Raw genomic sequence first — 22,155 nt, 5'->3', positions numbered from 1 at the left:
CTACTAATGACTCAATTTTCATTCAATGACTGAACTGGAAGGCATTGAAGATATTTTAAGATCTTTCACAACCTTTTTCATTTATGAAGAAGAGATACAGGTACAATAATGAGAGAAGTCAGTAGCCTTCGGTTTCTTTGTTCAGTGATGTGTCCTGAAGTCACTGGTGTTTAGTGTTCAGCTGCATTATCAGGAGCTTTCAGCAGATCTCTTACTAACAAACAACGTCAAAAAAAATGTAGCACAACTATGTTAAAAATTGCCCATCAGATTAAATGCACCGTGGTTAACAGATAGTAGATGTGTAATGCAACTATTATAGTGCTTGCTTTGTAATGAACGGTGTTGCTAAACTACAAATTAGCTTCAGTTATAATCCTCGGTCTTCACTTTCTCATAAAATTTAAGACAATATTTCCTTTGGGGCTGAAATTTTCTATGTTTAGTTTCAGAAAATGGGTCATTTTGTTGTTGTTAAAAGTTTAAGGAAAATATGTTCAACCATTTTTAGTAGAAAGGAGCCTAAACAACAAAATTTGAATAGGGATTCAAAGTTTGTGGGTGTCAGGATTTGGGGTTTAGGTCAACCCCCAGGTAACACTACATGTGGGAGAGGGAAATCCCACTGTTTCTACTAGCAGTAATATTTTAAAATGGTCACTGAAAGAGGGATGAGTTTTGAACCTGTGTGTACGAATAACAGTTGTTCTGGAGAACAGCAACTGTCATATGTGAAAAAAACTATAGATTGAAAAATCACTTCTGAGCATGCTCATTAGGGGCCTGATTCCCAAAGCCTGTTTAGGTCCATGGGAATCTTTCCAAAGACTTCAATGGGCTTTCATCAGACCTTTGATCTCTAGCTAAGAGGAAGAATGGCCCAGTAGTAGGGCCATAACCTAGAACTTAGGAGACTCAGGTTCAAGTCCCTGCTCTGTCATAGACTTCCTGCATGACCTTGGACAAGTCACTTAGCCTCTCTGTGCTCAGTTCCTGAGAGGCCGAAATGGGAATAATAATATTTCCCTACTTCAGAGGGTGTTGCGGAGTGCTTTGAAAATGCTTTATAAAGTTAGGTATTATTATTATCTCCTGAAACAATTTGCATAAACCAGACTGAACATTTCATTCAAACTGAAAACATGATCCTTTAAAAGGAATAAAACATTGTTAACATTAGGAACAGGAGGAAATCACAGGAGTGAAAAGAAGTGTGGCTCGCACAACCAGAGAGTGTGAACAATTCTGCAACTGTCTGAAAATTGCAAGCTTTATTTTAAATTGTAAAAAGAATTCCTATCTTTCAGTTGCTAAGATTCAGCCATCACAATATCATAGAAACTATCGGGCAAGTAATTCTGAGTAATGAAAAAGCCTGAGTAAACTGTAAGCAGCTTGCAGCCAATTTGCAAAGAGAAAAAGAAGCTAACTCCATTGCAATAGTCATTATAAATTATGGCCATGATTCTGCAAGCTTTTCATGTGGGTGGAGCCCAGCGGAGTGCCACTGACTGAAGCGGGGGTCTGTGCAGTTGTAGAGGTGGTGCAGCTCGAAGGGTTGTAGTCTATTTGCTTAGCTCTACATTCCATATTCAAGTTGTGCAAGATACTACCGGTCCTATGAAGGCTGAGATAATCTATGCCATCTATCTATATCAAGCACTAAAGCCAACAGAGAGACAAGGTGGGTGAGGTAATATCTTTTATTGGACTAACTTCTGTTTGGTGAGAGAGAGAAACAAGCTTTCGAACTCCCTCACCAAACAGAAGTCAGTCCAATAAAACATATTACCTTACCCACCTTGTCTCTTGAATATCCTGGGACTAACATGGCTACAACAACACTACACACATAACCCAATAGGAAGTTGTTCAAAAAACCTCTACAAGTATGTAATTTGATAACAGATATTGTGACAGATAAAATGCGTAAGTGTATCAAGAATTCATATTCTTGAGAAAGCAATGAAAGGTAAATCCAACGAAGAGCTACCTCTGCATTGTTGTAGAAAGCTGTACTGTTTTTCTCCTGCACATCTTCTCCGCGTGCTGTGAAGAAAGTCAAAGGGTAGAAATCTTTGTGTGCTGGCTGCTTTCCACTTGCCATCAATTTGCCCTCATAGAAAAGGTCAGATGTGTAACTGCAATGAGGCAAAACACAGAATAAAATGTGGAATTTGCATTTGGTCCCGTAGCCCACTGACAAATATGCCATCAAAGAAAATAATGTTTTATACTGAAACAAAAGCCCTAATTCTTACTATAATTCTAACTGACTTCTCTTATGTGATGTTTCCACATTACAGGCAGTGCTGGTAGTGCCATCTAATGTCTGCCCAACACTTCCCATTATAAAACCCTATTTTCAGTTGCCAAACTCTAACCATTCAGACTGAAATTCTCTGTGACAGATGTGTGAGCTGCATCACAAATGGTTCAATTGTTTCAAAATATGTTGTTTTGCCCATGTTAAAATTCTTACAACTATTTAAGTTAGAAGCTCTAGCCCCTCACTCAATGCCTTAGAGCAAGGACTTGAAATTGGGTAGCAAGATCACTCTGGTGTAATACCAGCAGCACTTTTGCTGCTCCTATCAAAAACTGCCCAAATCTGGTCGAGTTCTGAGCCTCTGAAAAACCTCTATTTGCACATGCTCAGTAAAGAGTTGTTAGCAATTGGCAGCTAAAGCTCTGAAGATTTTGTCTGCACTGAGCATGCTCCAGCCCAGGGCTGCAGGGACTGAGCAAGGCTTTCCCTGCAATTGATGTTACAAGCCATTGGGGTGCTGGTCATTAGAAGTGAGAGGAATGCTCCCCCTGCTGATACCCAGGCAGTGTGGAAGAGAAGGAAGCTGTCTGACCTAAAGGGAGACGGGACAAGAACCAGACCTGGGGGTGGAGGGCAAGTAGATTGGAACAAGGGTTGTGGGGAGACTGGGACCGGCTGGGCAAAAAGATTGAGGTAAAGAGCCAGGGGAGGAAGACTGGAGAAAGGAACCACCCCCTACCTCTCCCGCCCCACAAAACAGTATGTGATCATGTAATCAAAGAGTGTGTCATAATGCACAAGGGGTAAAAAATTATGGTATGAGCAGCCCCCCACAGACCTCAACATTTTTACCATGGACACTTGTGTAGGGACACGTTGCCTACCCCTGAAGAAAACTGTCTGCACAATTGATAACATATTATATCAACTGCAATCTTAAGCTGACAAGTCCCTTAGAGAACATGAAAACTGTCATTCTTGCAACCCTGTATCCCTCAGTTTTCCCAAAGAACAGGCATAGCCTTTATTATTTATTAATCACTTGTATTATTACAGTGCTTAGGAGCCCTACTCATGGTCCAGGACCCCACTGTGCTAGGCACTGTACAAACACACAACAAAAAAACATGCAAGCTTCCCAACACTGTCCCACTCATAACCCTCAACCTGGACATGGAGCCACCCCCTCTAGAAGTCAGAGAATTGCTCAGTCTTCGTGATCCCCTAATCCTTGAAGGCTGCCAGTTATTGTAATTGTGGTTTTGGTTGGAGACGTAGACAACTGTCCACTGGAAACGCAAAAAACTCATTTCACATATGCCATCAAATCACCACCAGATCACAACTTTAGGTCACTATAAACCAGGGCTGCATTACACTAGACAACTCTGAGGTGAATGTATCTATATCCCATCTGTAATCTAAAGTGGGAAGAATCAGCCTCCCTCTGAGTCCCATCAGCTGCCCTCTCATTTATAATTTCTAGAAATTTATCGGAAACTAAACCACACTTGAATCTGTAACGCAGTGTACATCTAATGGAAAGAGGCCTTATTATATACTATTTAGGAAAGTGTGTTAAGCCATTTTTCTGCTTTTTGCTGTGAATAAAGTGAGTGATAACGTAATTAACTTGATTGGATAGCAACATAATATTCTTCACTAAATATTGAGCAAGGACTTAAACTTTAACATTTTTCTCCATGACTGCACTGATTCTTTTTAGCACAGTTCATGGATGAGTTCATTATACTAGCAGCTATTAATTTATCACAGCATAAAAATGACAAAACTAATTAAGTGAGTCTTTTTAAAAGTAATAAAAAATGACACTAGCAAAGTGATAAGACCATAATTTGACCAATTTTTTTCTTTTTGTACTTATAAGATCATGTCATTCTATGCGTTGGAGGCAGCTTATTTTTTTTAAGCAAAAAAAATATCAAATGTTCTTGAATTATGCTGATGCTGCCTAAATTTCTGAAACTAATAAAAGAACTGCAGAATATGGGCTGAGTTGAAAGCTGATTAATTTCAATTCTACTCTAATTTTTTTAAAAGAAGTACTAGGTTAGTGGTCCAAACCACTACAGGTTTGAAGAGTGTTGCTCAGTATCATGGGCTATTACTGCAGTATTTTTATAAGGGCTTCAAAATCAAGGTTCTGCAGCTGCAGAGGCTACTTCCTGTGTGGAGAGGTGGAAATGGAAATGGTATGTCGGATGCCATCAGGTGGTCAAGGGACATCTACATAGAACACATCACCGGACATCGGCAATACCAGGAGGGATGAGCTGGAATGCCGATGAGAAGCGCAGTCGGGAAAGTAACTCAAATACTTTCCTGATGGACTGTTTTTTTCTCTAAATGGACAAGCTATCCTAAATTTTCAATTACTGGGGGACAATATTCACTCATTGATATATTTTGCTTTCCGCCACCAACTCTCTGTATAACTTTTTTCATGAGTAAAGTACCCGAATGCATGGATGCTAGATATCTAAACTGTATTCTTAAATTCATTCATCTAAATTGGGTTATTGCTGATTATGCACTATATGTATCTTATGACTTTAAAAACAAACTTTGTATTTGTGGATAATCTAAGCACTATACCCAGATGTACAGACACTCTTTTCTCAACCTATGTATTATATACTTTTTATTATCATTAGCTTTAATAAAAAATTTATTTCAGCAATGTTTGGTCACCCCAACCTGCCTGCTTCTTCAGGACAGAATCACAAATTAGCCACGGCCTTTCACAAAGACATTGGGGAACATACTGAGTCTATTCAGTGAGGGTTAACTAATGCCAGCCAGAGCAGGAAAGACTCACAATCAAGGCACCTCTCCCTGAATAACAGCTCCATAATAGGAGTGTCAAAATATACCCTAATTTTTGCTCCTTGCAGCTAGTTTCAGAACTTCGTCTTTTTTTTTTAAACAAAAAAACTTCTTGTCTCATTATTTAACAGTGGAAAAATTTCTCACCAATTAACTTTTAAAATGCAGAACTACTATGATTTTATTATGTAAATGCAAGTTGTAGCTGCTTCTCTCTCTCTTTTAAACTGCTTGTGGCACTGAAATGACAGAGTTGTTCTGCCTTTCGAGGTTCACTCAAAAGTGTGATACAGTGAAAAAGTTCACACCTACTTGATGATAGCTTCATGGGAGCGATAGTTCTCACACAGCAAGATCCTGCATGGAAACTCTGCAGGGTAGTGCTCATAGAGCCGATCAAGTAATGAAACATGAAGATTTCTCTCCCTGGCAAATTCGCTGTAGACAAAAGGACTGAGCTGTAATAGACACACACATACAGAGAAAATTTAACTAAATATGCAGACTTGGATTTTCAAACTCCTAAAAGAAAAACTCTACATCAACTGAAGGATGGCCTGTAAACAACTAAATCTTACAAAGCTGCTTCAGTAGTATTAAGAAAACATATGTCCCTGACTTGGATTTGGGGCTAGTTACAATAACTACATAGAAACACACTTTTCTGCTGCAAACGTGACAAGTATGTATGATCTTAGCTGAACAGCAGAATATTTTGTTACTATGTAAAGATGAAAGGAAGAAAAAAAAGCTTGTTTACATGCGTGTGCCAACCCTAACCCAAAGCACCTTTGTCTATGTTTCGCTTATATAGTTTGCAGACATCACTGACAACCTCAAACAATGGAAGGAGGTACACACCTTGCAGGGGACTATCTTGCAATTCTCTAGTACCTTTAATCTGAGGATCTCTTCAAGGCTTATAAAATTAAGTTATTATACTCAGTGGGAGAACTAGGAATAGAACTCAGATGCCCTGGTTAGCAGTATGCTTCCCTGATGCCTACACCACATTCACATGTCTTTAGTGGTGAGTCACATCATTTGCTGTAGCAGGAAAATGCATAACCCAGGATTTCAATTTAGAAAGGTAAGGAAATATGGAACTGATTTTAAAACATAGTTTACACATGCTGGGAAATGTTAAGCCTAAATATATAGTCTGCTATGTTAATGATTTGAGATGCTGTATTTATTATATCAATGTCAGCTCACTTTTAACTTTAGAAATGAAAATGTTGCACACTGAGGTGAGATCACTGTTTTTTAAAAAACATGAAAACAGCCAAGCTATTTTACTTGGAAAACAGAGGAGGAGTAGGATAGAATAGAGGCAGCAATGTGGCCTAATGGTTGGGGCACTAGACTGGGACTCCCGACACTTGGATTCAATTCCTGGCTCAGTCACTGCTTTGCTGAGTGATGTTGGGAAAGTCACTTCCCTCCCTATATCTCAGTTTCCCTATCTTTCAGATGGGGATAATGATAATGACTTCCTTTATAAAACGTTTTGAGATCTACGGATGAACAGTGTTAAGAGCTCAGGATTATTATTAGAACAATAAATGCCCCATTGGCCCTGTATCAGGTCTGTAGGTCCTGCAGTACCAACAGGGGTATTTATGCGAGGATTAGAGGAGCCATAAGCATATGACATTACATCTATTGTAGCGGTGCACAGGAAGGGGCTGCATCCTCACTAAACTTCATTACAATGTCAACACTACATTTTATTCTCTTATTGTGCTGTAAAATGTCAAGAAAAGTAACGGCAAATCCATAAAAGTCATGTTAAAAGTCTAACCTAAGCCAACAAAGCAAGTACGGCTGACCTTATTCTTAGCTCACTCCCTTTTGCCTTCAGGCAGCAGAACGGCATGCCATCATCAGTGTTTGAGACTCCTACAATTTCTAAGCACAGCATGGTGACACAAGGGCAGAAACATAATGGTATTTTCAATTTCAATTCATCTAATAGAATATTCACTGCCGGTTTAGATCCTCTTCCTGATGTTGTTGTAATAAAAAAAGCACTGCCTAAATCATAACATGTGATATCTGTTTTCCTTCACCTCTTTTAGAGACTGTGTGGGCTAGTGGTCAGAGCACAGAATGAGAAGGAATTCTTATCCTGGTTCTGCCACTGACTCAGTGGGAAGCCTAAGGCAAGTTACTTTATCTCTTTGCGCCTCACCTTCCCATGTATAATATGGGGTGATCATACTTACCTGCCCACCTCATTAAACTGAAGCACTATGTAACTTTTATACTTATATACTTTATAAAAGAAAGAACTGTCCCAGTGGTTACAGCATTAGCCTAGGACTTGGCTGAGCTGGGTTCAAACCTCTGCTCCTCCACAGACTTCCCTGTGTGATCCTGAGCAATTCACTTAGCCTCTCTGTGCTTCTGTTCCCCATCTATAAAATACAGCCCTTCCCTATCTGATAGGGGTGTTGTGAGGATAAATACATTAAAGATTGTGAGGCACTCTGATACTACAGTAATGGGGCCAGATAAGTACCTTATATAGATGGATAAACTTAATACATTTTCTGAGGGAAACATAATATAAACCGAGCTCGATATGAAAAAGTCCTGAGGCTCTTACTTGCATATGGTCTCCAGCCAAGACGATTCTTGTGTTTTTATTAGCTAATGCTAGAGGCATGATCGTCTCACACTCCATGGCCTGCGCAGCTTCATCTAATAGAATATGCGTAAAAAACCCTATAAAATAGAGACATCAGCAAATAAATGAAATCACAGATATGATTAAAAAAAAAAACAGTGATGACACTACAATAAACTACCTAGAGCATTACATTCTGATAGTCACCAATGGAAACTATCTACACATTCATATGCAAATGAATGTCTACTAACTGCTAAAAACCATCCAAACAATAGCGCAGCATATCAGATGGACAATGGTGGCCAACTGATTCACACAATTATTTTAACTTTTGCCTGAGAGAACCCCTCTTTCCCCTGACACCCCACCACAGTTGACAACAGTGGAGATAGTCAATCTGGAGCTTCCTTGATACAAACAAGAGGGGACCGCTAGCAGGATGTTCTCCAAATAGGTTTCTCAACTCCAGAATTTGCTGCCCTACTGGGTCTGACAGAGCCCAGATTTGTTAACCTTCCAGACACACTGCCAAGTCCATCTATTCTTGCAGGCATTTAGACCTTGATCAAGCAAAGCATTTCAGCCCATGACGGACTTTAAACATGTGTGTAGTCCTATTGACTTTAGTGGCACTATAAATTTTCTTAAAGTTATACACACACCATAGTGCTTTGCTGGACTGGGACACTAGGGAAAGTGGGAGTTCATGAGGGGAGGAACTGGAGGGCAAAAGAATTTAAATAATACTGGGCCTGATCTTGGGACAAGAACCTGTCAACCATCAAAGTAATAACTGGAAATTCTTATGTAATTAATATAATTAATACATAATCTGTAGATCAGGCTACACAGTCTATTCACGGGAGAATTCGTAATTGGAAAAAACTGATGAACTAAAGCTTTGAACAGAAAATTTGTAATTTGTAATTGTGTTTCTTAAATTCTTGATGCTCTAGATAGGTAAAATAGAAATATAAATATATATTTCAATTTTTGAGAAATGTCTCTATATATTTCTTAAAGATTTAAAATGGCGTCAGAGAACAATTTCAAGTACAACGGAGTTAGATTTATTATATGTAAAAAAATCTAACAATCATTCTTTGAAATAACATAAAATAATTAACAGCTATTGCTTATCATGTGATAATTTATCCAATGCTTTATCACAAAAACTAAGAAAGTGAGCCTTGAACCCCTTGTAACAACTTTATATGTGTATCAGCATAAATATACGCAGCCCTTTACCAAATAAGTAAGGTAAGAACTTTTGTCTCAAAGAGATCACATTCAAAATAAAAAATCTTGAAACAAAAATGTATAATGATTTAGAATTTAACCTTATCTATAGCAGCAAGTGTGTCCAGCCATAAGGAGTTAATCTTAAAAATATCTTTAAAGAGATTAGACATTCTCTAAATGTCAGATGAAATTTATTTGTGGATCAAGGAAAGTGATGGGCCCTAAGCAGCCTTTGCCCCAGTGAATTAGTCTAGGTTATTTCAAATCAAATAATCTAGAAATAACAAATGAATCTCTTTTTAATGTAATGGTGTGTGCGCCCGCAGGTGTATGTGCATACGGAGAGAGGGGAAGGGGGAGGTAAGGGAGTCTGCATAGCTAAACAATCCACAAAAAGTACAGAATGATTTGTGGGTGTTTTGAAAAGTAAATTACCTGATAAAGATACGAAAATATGTACTGTATGTGGAAAAGCAAGATACCACTACTAACATCATTCCAAAGGCCTTGATTCAACAAAGTACTTAACATGTGCATAAATCAATCCCTCTTCAGCACAGTGTTTTGCTGGATCAGGGCCTGGAGCAAGCATGGTAGAAATGGTCAAACAGTTTCCACTGAAACAAAGTTTGACAGAAGAGATAAATAAAATATTCAGCATCCCTATCTCTCCCATGCTGGATCAGCTCTAAATAATGGACAATTCTGGTTTTTTTTTCATTAAAGTTGGCTTTTTTTTTAAATGATCCCCATTTTTTAAATAAACAAAGTTCAGAATGAGGCTAATCTGAATATCAACAAATTTATATTGTAACATTTAACACCTCTGTAACATTCACTAATTACAAAGATTCATATTTTCCTTCTTGTCTCTGGATCCAAAAGGGAAAACCAAAAAGAATATTGAGAGGGTTCATTTATGGCAGGGATGGGGAAAGATGTAAGAGCCACTTTGACTTGCACTGGAAAATACTGAAGGAGACTATTTCTCAAAAGTATTTTAAAGATATTTCTTGTTTGAAATCTTCTCACCAGGTTCAAGATCCAGTTGACATAGATACTGTGAAGTATTCAAAGTAACAACTACTACTCGTTGTCTAAGAATATCTTCTTTCTGTGGCATCTGAAAGGTGGAATGTGTGCTTGAAATCAAACAGTATTGATGCACTACTGGGTGGACAGTCTTTACCCAGCGATTTCTGAAATATACCCTAGAAAAGAAGAGAGGGGCTCATTTTCTATAGGACGTAAACACAAAGACAGCTTAACATTTCATAAGCTAGGATTCTGTTTTCTATTACATAAAACAAGTTCTTTTGGAAGTTAAATCTTGCCACAGTGTAGAACCGTAGCAATTGAGAATTAATAGGCTGAGCCCTTTATATTAATACATGTACACAGCTATTGGACTCAGTTCAACAGTGACGCATGTAACAACGATAAGAATATTGATGTTAATGAAATAGTAAGGCTAAGTACCAAGTATCTATGCATATAGTGTATGGATAACTACCTGCTCTTAAGTGGTTGAAATCCAATTCAAATAGTTAGCCTCTGAGCTTTACTAAGCCTGGTTTGATTACCATGTTGAACTTTTATTCTATTTAAAACTCAATTCATTGATAGTTTGGGAGTATTTCATATACTGAAAAACAACGAAGAGTCGGGTGGCACCTCAGAGACGGAAGTGGGTTTTTTACCCACGAAAGCTTATGCCCAAATAAATCCGTTAGTCTTTAAGGTGCCCCGGACTCCTCATTGTTTTTATGGATACAGACTAACACAGCTACCCCTCTGATACTTGGTGTCATGTACTGAAATATCACTTCCTAATCCTAATCCTGCAACTGGCAGAGCATATGGCAGTAGTCCACTCGTGTGGTCAATTACAGGTTCAGGGCCTTAAAAAGTATGTGAAAGGATATTGCTCAAATCCTACCCTTCCTTTTACACTTATTGAATGTCTTGTAAACTCTAAGAATCAAACAGAAATTATGTTAATTATTTTATTGTGAGGGGCCATAATAAAGATACTAGATAATGTTTTCACCTCTCTTAGCCAGAAGGCCAGGAAGTGTATGTGTGTATGGGGGGGGAATCCTAGTACCAGAAGTCAGGATTTTCCTCGACTAAATTTTAGTAATCTGGACATTATCATCAAAGGCACGGAAGAGAAATGTCATCTCAAAACACATAAATAAATTAATTTTAGTGGGACATACTGTGTTATTTCAATAGAGAGTTCTGCTTAAAAACTGATGGCATGATATGACTCACTTTGTGAAAAGGAATGGGAAGAGGGGAAAAAAAACAAAAGGGGGCGGGGAAGAGAGACTTGGGCCATGATCCAGGAAAGCGCTTTAGCGTAAGTAATCCCACTGATATAAATGGAGCTATGCCAAATTGCACCAACTATGGATCTGGCCCAAGATGTTGAAATCAGCATATAGGCATTCAAAAAACAGGGATTTATGCACCTAAGTATCAACATGACTGAAAGATGTGGGATTTGGACATCCTATGTAGGTACTCATGTTTGAAAACTGGGCTCACAATATCTACAATGACCCTATTCAATTACGCTACATCTAACAAGACAAAAACAATTACTCAGGCTATTCTAAATTTGGTTTATGAAAACAAACGTGATAATGTCCTTATGGGCCAATGAGCACAGAATGAAATGCAAAGAGCTGCAAATACATTGCATTACTCTGAATGACTTAGTTATTCATCAAAGGGTAAGACTTGAAATTGACATTAAGTTACTAAACAGAAACACAATTAAGCTAGAAATCAATGCAGAAGGAAATGATTTAAACTCCTGACTTACTCTAGTGAATATAGAAAAAAACACATTCTAATGATATAAATATGTAGTTTATCACCAGCTGTTAAGCTGAAAATTTCAACTGCTATTTTATACTCAGTATAACAAGACATAGGGAATACAGAACAAGGGACTGAGAGTAAGAGCCTAGATTCTATTCCCAGATGTGCCACTGACCTCCTGTGTAAAATAAAGCCATTCACTCCACTTCTCTGATTCAGTTTCCCTGTCTGTTAAATGGGGATAATCCTTACCTATCACTTTGTAGAGGTATTTGTGAGGATTACTGAGTTTCATATGAGTTTATGTTTGTAAAGCACTTTGAGAATCTTGGCTGAAAGGTGCAATTGAAATGCAAAATATATGGTCATTAGACATTATTAGACCACGCACTGCCTTTTATTACACAAATTTAATTTTGCGTGACTCAGGTTGGCTGACAGCATCTCAAAAAGTATCTCTGCTCAACAATTACATTTTCTTATTTTGTTAGGAGATTAAAAAGGGTAGCCTAGAGCAATTATTCACCACTGGCAGAAAAGGCTCATAGAATCTCAGAAAAATACAGCTTTAAGGGACCTTGAAGATCATAGAATGCATTCTTCTCCCCCTTCCCCCCCGCCACCCCTCCTGCCGAGGAAGGACCAAGTATTCCTAGACCATACCTGACAGGTGTTTGTCTAACCCGTTCTTAAAAACTTCCAATGATGGAGATTTCACAATCTCCTTTGGTAACCAGTTCCAGTTCTTAAGCATCCTTCACAGTTAGAAAATTCTTCCCAATATCTAACCTAATTTTGGTACAGACTACGTAAATTATTTCTTGTCCTACATTCAGTGGACAAGGAGAACAATTGATCTTTATACTTTCTATAACAGCCCTTTACATATTTGAAGACTGTTATTAGGTCCACCCCCAGTCTTTTCCCTCCAATAAACGTGCCAAATTTTTTTTAACCTCATAGGTCAGGTTTTCTAAAACATTTATCATTTTTGGTGCTGTCCTCTAGACTCTCTCCAATTTGTCCACTTCTTTCTCAAAGCATGGCACCCAAAAATGCAACACAATACTCCACCAGAGGCCTCAACAGTACCAAGCAGATCAGGATAATTATCTCTCCAGTTTTTCACTAGGCACTCCTGTTAATACACCCCAGAATATTTTCACAACTTTTTCACATTGTTGACTCATATTCAATTTGTGATCCACTAAAACCCTCGGATCCTTTTCTACAGTACTACTGCCTAGCAAATTATTCCCCACTTTGTATTTGCATATTTCACTATTCCTTCCTAAGTGTTGTACTTTGCCCTTGTCTTTATGGAATTTCATCTTGTTGATTTCAGACCAATTCTCCAATTTATAAGATCATTTTGAATTCTAATCCTGTCGTCCAAAGTGCTTGCAATCCCTCTCAGCCTGGTGTTGTCCGCAAAATTTATAAGCATACTCTCCGCCCCATTCTCAAAATTATTAATGAAAATATTGAATAATGCCAGACACAGGACAGACCACTGCAGGACTCCACTAGACGCGTCCTTCAGTGTGACAGCAAATCATTAATAACAACTCTATGAGTTTGAAACCAGTTGTGCACCTACCTTGCAGTAAATACCTGACAGATGTGACAAACTGGGAAATGTCATGATATAAACCAATACTAGTACTTCGCCAAACTTTGAACATAGTGGCTTTTTTTTCGATGCAATTTGTGTCTGCAAAATCTGCTCCTGTAATTTCTTTGACTTTAAGGGCAGAAGGGCCCATTATGATTATCTAGTGTCTGACATGCATAACAAAGGCAAGAGAATTTCACCCAGTAATTCCTGCATCAAGCCCACAACTTCTGGTTAAGCTAGAGTATACATTTTTTTATTCCACGAATTTGAATACTTGCACTTGTAAGTATCTGACTGCAGGTGCTATCAGGCAGTAACAAGTGCAGGTACTCAAATTTGTGCCTGCAACTGATTTTGCTTGAGCAAAGTTACAAGTGCAAATGATATGGGTGTACACTGTGGCCACGGAAAAGGAGGTTTGACTTCAGCCAGCTGAGAATTCAGGCCCCAATGTCAAGCACATTATGTCAAGAACCCAAACAAAACACCTAAATTAAGAGGAAATTCAAATCTGAACATTGTGGCTCAGGCTGACCTATCTTTGCACAGAACTAGAATACACTGCATGCAGTGAAAACCATAGGAAGTACATGATGAAACTGAAAAAGCATGGAAAATTTACACAGCAATCTCTGTCAAGCAACTAGTACTTTGTAATAGAAAACCTGCAAAATCGCACAGCAGGGATCCATCCCTTTTCAGAATATGGCACTGTACATGTTGCAATACTTTCTAATGCCACTTTAAAAAGCATTTTGGAAACAACCTGCAATTACAATGAAATCCATGTAAGTTATTTTTCTAATCTGACACCAGTATGTTCCAGAAAATGCATTTATTTTTGTTGACGTCTACACTGATAAAAAGTACAGAGAGTGGATCAAATTCTCTGCTAGTCTAACTTTCCATTGGCTTCAGAGTTACACTAGCAGAGAATTTGGCCCAATATGCCTGTTCAAGGTTCAGCTGCTTATTTTCTTCTGTTCCTCCACATTATACTGTCGTGGCTGAATTTCTATCAAATTGTTTGAGTGAGCAGGGCCAACAGGCTAACTGTAAAGTAACTAACTTCCATGTGTGATTAAAATTCAAGGCCATCTCCATGCTTATGAGTTGCGTTGGGGATGCTCCTAAGTCACCTAGGGTAAATTTTCAAAAGCACCTAAGTGAATGGGCCAGGAACGGGGTTTAGGCCTCAAGAAACGAACCTCTGGGACAAGCAGAAGGGAACTTCATTTCAATTCAGGCTTTAGAAAGGAGGATCCTCTCAGCTTTTCTACATAGGAAAGGGTAAATGAGCACTGCTTTGGAGCATCCAAGGTCGATCTCCTTTCTGAACCAGGGAACGCTAACATCTCTCCCCACTTCTTGGTCAGAATTCTCTCTCCTCTCCTTCACTCCCCCTCAGGACATGTTCCAGAGGACTCCGCTTGAAGGAACTGCAGTTCTCATTCTCCAGAATTGGAGGAGTCAGCTTTTTCTCATTTGAAATTCCTCCGGTACAAGGCAGCTGGGAAGCCTAGAAGTCTCATTTCAGGCCACTGTTAAAATTAAAAATCTAGGAAGTCCTAGGAATCAAAGAGAAAAACTTGAAACGCACCTGATTTCTCCCTTATTTCTTCAAAATCACCCACAAATAAAAAGGTGAATTATTAAATCTGAGCAGGAATGCTCACACTACAAAAGTAGAACTTTTTTTCCTCTGGAAAAGTCTACAGCCATGAGAAAAAAACCCAACACCTTTGGCACATATAACCAGCTAAGCCTGTTTCAGGTTGTATGGAACAAGAGCCCATGTGAAGTCAAACTAGATTCACAGTTGCCTTTTCACTCCTCCTTTGAGGTTAGGATAAGTTCTCAGTGGGAATTTCCAGAAAAAGACAATTAGCTAAAGAGGCAGATTTTTACATTTTATAAGAGCCAAGAACCCAAAGATTCCATGTTCCCAAAAACAGTGTCCAAAAAGCTGATGTACGGGAAATTTCTCTGGCTACAGGCATGATTATTCCCTGTGAGAAGGACATTTTTCCCTGAAAGGTATTTGATTGAAAGAAAGATAAAGAGCTCCCCGAGAATAGATTCTGACTGGCTGCCAGCTGTCCTGTAAGCTACTTTCGGTGCTACATGTTTTGCTAGCACCTTCATGGCTTGGTACAATGGCTTTAAGTCCATTAAGCATAATAATGTCGGCTCTCTAGTGAAAGATGTCATCTTAGCTCTGCTTTTATGCCCAATGCTTCCATGAATATCATGCATTCTTCTGCCACAGCCAAGGGCCTCAGGTCTGCGGCTAGGTCATACTTGGAATGCTGGTGATTATTCTAAGTTTCTACATGCTTCATAATTCTCTGGTTCAAATGTTATTCAAAGAAACCTTGGAAAAGGTTGTGGCTGATAATACTGGCATAACAAAAATGTTTTCTACCTGCTACTAAAAGGATATTCAAGCAATCATGCAGATCAAAGCAGTCCTTTTGGACCCAGCATCAGCAGAAGCATAGCCCCAGAGATTCCAACTATAAGCCTAAAAAGTACTGGAACAATGGCAGCAGGGGAAAGTCATCCAGCTCTTCTGCTGTGCCTGCCTGCCCTCAAAGCCTCTGTATGACAAGCTAAGGCCTCTGGTTGGATATAGGCTTGTGGGGAACTACCTGTCAATTTCTTCCTGTACTGGCAAGCCTCCACAAAGAGACTAGCAAGTCCTGAAAGTAATTCAGCATGGATGCTTCCTGGAAGTGACATGACAACCCAAAACATTCTTCATCCAATCTCTCTTCTCCAAAACCCCACAAAAAACATAGGAGTTATGCAAGAATTCTGTCACCTTCTTGCTCTGGGGGCCACAAAGTCTGTACAATACCAGAAAAATTCTCAGGGCTATACTATATATTTTTTTATCATCCACAAGAGGACAGGGAAGTCAAAACACTATTAAACCTAACGCAGCTCAATGCCAGCAGAAGAAAAACTAAAAAAAATAACAAAACGCCCAGATGGAAACATCTGTTTCAGGCTTTGCTGCAATACACCTGGGAGATTTCCTAATCTCAATAGAACTGGCTGTCATTTCACATCCCTATCACTGAGTCCTGCTGCTCTTTCATGTCCCCTTCACATAAGAGGATCTCCAATTTAAATCCTAGTCACTCCCCATCAACCCCTCTTCTGTTCTTTGGTTTAGTGACTATGCGAAAAGCCTATGCACATCTAACCCCGTGGGAGAATACGCTGATTCACACCTCTTTATTCCAGAAAGCAGAATTCGTCACCCAGAGAACCCTGAACAGTCTCATTATGGACAGCTTCAACCCAGAGGTAAAAATAAGCTGTGATGCTGTATAAAATGGAAGATAACTAGTTGCACTAATTCAGTCACCAATGTTACAAAATGGCAATAAATCTTGTATGAAATATGTCATGTAAGGTATAATCTGTTAAGTATGACTACCTTGTTAAAATACGTGTATCATCATTGTATGTGAAGTCATGAATATTGGCTATGTGTTTTGTTTTGTTCTTGCGTGACACCCACAAGGCAAATTTACATCCAGACCAGCCATTCCTGTGTTGGGCCACTGAAGAGATTCAATCCAACCAGTGAGCCCCTCCAGCAGACGTTTCATAGAGCACTGAGGCAACAGCTGCCCCACGATGCAGCAGGGCATGTAAGGACATGAAAAGGACACAAAAAGGACACGTGATCTAAGACTCCATCTTTTGCCAGTAACTTTCCCCAAATGACACAGAGGCCACCGGTGCAGTCCAGGGGCAAGCCGGCTATAACTCTGCAATGGTCTCCATCGGCTCAGCACCGATCCTGGCACCGACGTGCGGCGCCACCATGGTCTCTGCGTGCGGACTCATCGGAGTCCGAATCGGTCATGGACTCATAGGTGTCCTCGGAGAAGCTGGAACCGTAGCCACCAGCACTCCCAGACAACAGGGATGACTCAAACTTTCTCCCCGGTACTGTGGCAAGAACCAACTCAGATGCCAACTCAGTGGCCTTTCTGGACCCCGTGGGCTTACCTCCAGTCCCAGGGGTCCACCTCGGAATGCACCTTTTCGGTCGCTTCTGAGAGAAGAACTGTGTCTAGGGCCAGGGATCTCTCCCGAGCATCAGCCACCACTACCGCCACAATTGGTACTGTGCCCAGCACTGACAGCAGGGCCAGTGCCGGCATGGCCAGCAGAGCCGGCACCGCGCCCGGCACTGAGCCCGGCACAGCAGCTACGATCAATACCATGGAAGGTACTGTGCCCAGTGCTGCGCTCAGTACCATAGCCGGCACTGAGGAGGACTCCAATTTGGGGGCGGATCTGCAGCGTTTTGAGGGGCCGGAGGGGCCCTTCCATGTTCGGGGCTCCTCATCATTGTCTCCAGATGAGGCAGTGGCAGGAACATCTGCGGGGCCTCCCCTTCCTGACAGCAGAGCACACCTTGAACTTCTGAGGTGGGTCGCTCCGAACCTCGGGATGCAGGTCGAAGAGGTCACCAACGTGTCAAACCAATGGTGGACATTTTATCCCCGCAGGACCCACCACGGTGGCCCTTCCCCTGATGAAGACCATTCAGGAGAACACAAAAACTCTCTGGCAAAAACTATCCTCTCTGGCTCCTACAGCTAAAGGAGTCGAGAGAGTACTTTGTACCCTCCAAGGACTACAAATATTTGTTCACCCACTCCCGCCAGACTCCTTTGGAAAAATTCTGTTGGTGGCTTGCTAAGCAGGCAAACCCAACAGTCTTCGCATCACAGGTGTGAAAGCACTGAAGCTGCCCTCTGTCTCTGAAGATTAGAGAAGAGATTATATGGAAGAAAGGAAATCAGCAGATGAGTAAATTTCTATTAGTGACCCCTTTAGCCTACGCTCCACCAATGCCAAAAATCTCCAGAAAGAGCATGTCCAACCTCCACAGCTGAAAGGATGGACACAAACGATATCAGAGAGAAGAGAGAGGAAAAGAAATCCTCTGAGCTCCAACAGGGGATTGAAGGATCTACTTCAAGTCAGAGCAGGTTCGACCATAATGCACAATCTGTTTCCACCTCAAATATCGTGTTATTCAGTTTTCTCTCATTCTCACACATAATTACATCCAAATTCCTTCACATTCCTATAGATCCCTCCTACAGAGGCTTTCTGAATATATCATTAAACAGTATTTCCCTTACCATATTATTTTCTCATCTCTTTCCTCCACAGCTTCCCAAATCATGCTGCCCTACCTACAACATCTCTCTGCCTCCATATCACATTGAACAAACCTATTTATTCTTTACTTTAAAGGTGTAACAAAGAGTGCAAAATTGGTGTGGAATGGGATTATTACAGAATTCATTTCATACGGAAAACTATACTTAAAGTTATGCTGACATTTCTAATATAAACGCTTGCTATCACCTCAGAACTTCCTGAAAAAAAATTCCATCCTGAGCTACAATTTCCCATGCTTGGTCTCAGCTCTTTACATTTTTGTCTTTGTAACTGTGACAGTACAAAGCAAAACCAGTAGAGGGATGAGTTCTTTAATTTTTTTTCCATTTAAACAATTGGGAAATTAAAGGCAGATCGGTACAGTCTAAAACTCAAGCTACAATTTTTAACACTCAAACTCAGGAAGGAAAAACAAAACTTAGGCTCTCATAGTCATCTTAACTCACCTACCCTACACATATGGAATATTCCAGCTCATTAGTTATTTTTAAAATATGTATTTTATACAAGGGGCTAATGTACAATGGGCACAATTCTGACCTTTGATACACAAATTCAGCTACAAATGACTGAGGCTACATCTTTGCTATGAAGTTAATGTAAGTTATCTACGCTCCAGTTAACTCCTCTTGAGTAAGCCTAGCTTGAGTGAGAGGAGCCACACTCCAAAATAAGACTCAAGCCGCAAAGAGTGACTGTTCTAGCAGGTAATGAGTTGTGCTCAGTCGAGCTGTAGTCTATCCCACTAATTGGCCGCTACTTCAAGTTAAAAGCACCAGACTCAAAGCAAAGGTTTTGGGGGAGGGGCTCAAGCTATAACTTGAGTTATCTCTGCAGTGAAGTTGCATGAATAAAACTGCCCCCCTACATAGCTAACATTGGTGAGCTAAGGTTATTCAGAGAGCCTCAATTTTGCACATCCTAACATTTCAGTGTTTAAGGCAGAAGTCAATGGGACTCCACACTAGTGCAGGGGTCTAGTCTAGCAGTTCCCAGTGTAAACTTAGTATTACATTAATGTAAGGTGATGTCTTTAATATAAAATTGTATTCACTGTAAAATTAATCTGAAATCACATTATCATCTGTATATTAATCAGTGAGAATGTTTAACATCCATTTAACATGCAGAGCTAAAGGTATCTCCGGGGAACAGAATGCTAATGGGTGTTGCGTATTGTTTAGCATGATTTTTTTGTTTTAGCTTGCTAATGTTCTCCTTATTGCTTATAACCAATTATGTAAATGACCTGTTCGCTAACACAGTCGATGTTTGTTTTAATTCGGATTCTATGGAATTGCTCTGAAGGATTTATTTTTATAAATTTTATATCTCCTGAAGCCTTGTACTCTGGGGACCCTATACCGATGGGGGTCTTTGGACATTACCAAAATACAAAAAAACAAAATAAGTAAGAAATAACAATAATAATAACAATAATATAGTGTGCAATAAAAGTTTTCATTGTACTCCTTTGGGGTGATCTACATAATATCTTAAGCTTCGCTATACATCAATAATAAAGCCATCTCCAATCATCCTTTTTATCATATCACACTATCATGTATTTACTACATTTTTGCTTTGAAGGTGCTATAAATAACCAAATCATTATTTTATTAGAGAACGTTGTTGAATTTAAAGCAGAGTATTCAAAACTTAAAAAATTCTACAACTTCAAGCACTGCACCATTGATAGAGTGATTTATTTACTTTATAGATAACCTAAACCACAAAATATATGCATACAAAAATGATTATGCAAGTGTCACTGCTTAGCAAATATTAAGTCATCTTTTCCTTGAAAATAAATGTTACTGTCATCCCAACTAATCTACAGAAACATTCTTAGTAAAGATAATATTTAGCCATTTCATCACTTGTATAGCAAATAAAAGAAAACCTAAAGCAAACTGTTCAGTCATCTATAAACACATCAATCACTATAAGTGTACCATTTCCTGCCTTGACACTTAACTGATTCTGCTCCACCTGATATTTTCCTAGAATATAGAAAAAGGCTTATGGCACTACTTAAACTAATGGCAACGATTTTAATTGAAAACTTTCATCATGACAGACAGAATAAAAGCAAGCAAGCAAAGTTTTCTTTACTCTAATTAGAGTAGTTATGAAAACATAAAATGTACTGCTGGTGGGGCAATTATCTTAACGACTGAAGAACAGCCCCTCCTATCCAGACTGATCAACAAAACACCTCATGATCAATAATATAAAAGACACCTGACAGATCCAATATACTTGGTACAGACACTTGACCTTTCTCAATGCTAGAATGGGATCATCCACCAACGAAATAAAATGATTTCTTTGTGCCATGCCAAGCTCTAAAAACAGATGAAAGGAACTCAAGGAAATATGAAGAGTCAAAGCTAAAGTTGTCTCATCAAAAATGTCTCAATAACCTTCCCCAAAAAAGCAAATATTCAAGACTGGGCAGTAACTGACAAGAATAATAATATCAAGTGATAGCTTCTTAAGTATGGGCCTAACCACTGCGGGCTTAACTGCTGGCACCTTGTGGGCTTAACTGCTGGCACCTTGCCCTCCTGAAAGTAAGCATTAATCAACCCCTTCACTGATGGATGCAAAACCTCTCCACAGGGTTTCCACAGAAAGGCAACAGTCCATCTCAGAGGCTATAGCCCAGAATTCTTTTGCCACACCAGAAAACTAGGTGAAATCCCACTGGTAATGGTGAAATACGTCCCATCCCGTTTCGACACTATTCAGCTATTAAACTGTCAGAGATTGATTTAATAATCTGTAATAACTGTCTAAGAATACAATCATTTAACAATCATTTAACTCAGAGATTCATATCAATTATTAAAAATCAGTCATCTTTAGCTATCAGATGTGAACAACACACTGCATGCTAGACTAGTTCACGTAATTGGATAACAAAACACTAATTTACTGTGCAACAAAAGCCAATGGTACTACAAACAATAGCTTGGTAATTTGTATAATGTTCCTCTGAACAGAGGAATCTTTTTCATCACCAACAATTTCAGACTACAACAATAACTAATAATACTATCAAGCACTTATATAGCACTTTTCATCAGTAGATCTCAAAGCACTTTACAAAGGAGGTAAGTACCATCATCTCCATTTTATACATGGGGAAACGGCACAGAAGTGAAAAGACTTGCCCAATGTCATCGAGCAGTCTAGTGGCAGAGTTAGAAACAGAAACCAGGTTTCCTGAGTACCAGTCCAATGCTCTATCCACTAAGCCAATTTATTTTTCACAATACCCATTTCCCCAAGCAAAAATTAAATATAAAAACATGTGTGTGTAATATATTTAGAACATTGGGATTTGGCCAGTTTTCTACAGAGACCAAGAGTTTAAATAAATTAAAATAAAACATAGTTTGCACGGTAGGTGGAACCTGAATGCCACGGGTATGCAAGTGCAAATGACAACTTTAGGGAGCCGATCAGCATTACTATTTTTAGCAT

At 39.3% G+C, this 22,155-nt stretch overlaps 1 protein-coding gene across 4 annotated transcripts in view; it reads right to left on the bottom strand.

The window, feature by feature from the left end:
- The window catches only part of HELZ (helicase with zinc finger), a 139,405-nt gene that overhangs the window by 49,757 nt on the left and 67,493 nt on the right, over positions 1-22,155 (bottom strand). For all 4 annotated transcript variants that reach the window (XM_005282930.4, XM_005282931.4, XM_024104614.3 and 1 more), the window contains 4 exons: positions 10,026-10,204; positions 7,728-7,846; positions 5,429-5,574; positions 1,994-2,141 (listed from right to left, as the gene is read on the bottom strand). In XM_005282930.4, the coding sequence (XP_005282987.1) occupies positions 1,994-2,141; positions 5,429-5,574; positions 7,728-7,846; positions 10,026-10,204 (592 nt within the window). The remainder of the gene's footprint in view (positions 1-1,993; positions 2,142-5,428; positions 5,575-7,727; positions 7,847-10,025; positions 10,205-22,155) is intronic.

This window comes from Chrysemys picta, chromosome 12 (assembly GCF_011386835.1).
Source record: "Chrysemys picta bellii isolate R12L10 chromosome 12, ASM1138683v2, whole genome shotgun sequence".
In the NCBI taxonomy this organism is placed as follows: domain Eukaryota; kingdom Metazoa; phylum Chordata; order Testudines; family Emydidae; genus Chrysemys; species Chrysemys picta.
Note: the sequence above shows the minus strand (reverse complement) of the source record. Positions and strands in the feature narration are given on the sequence as shown.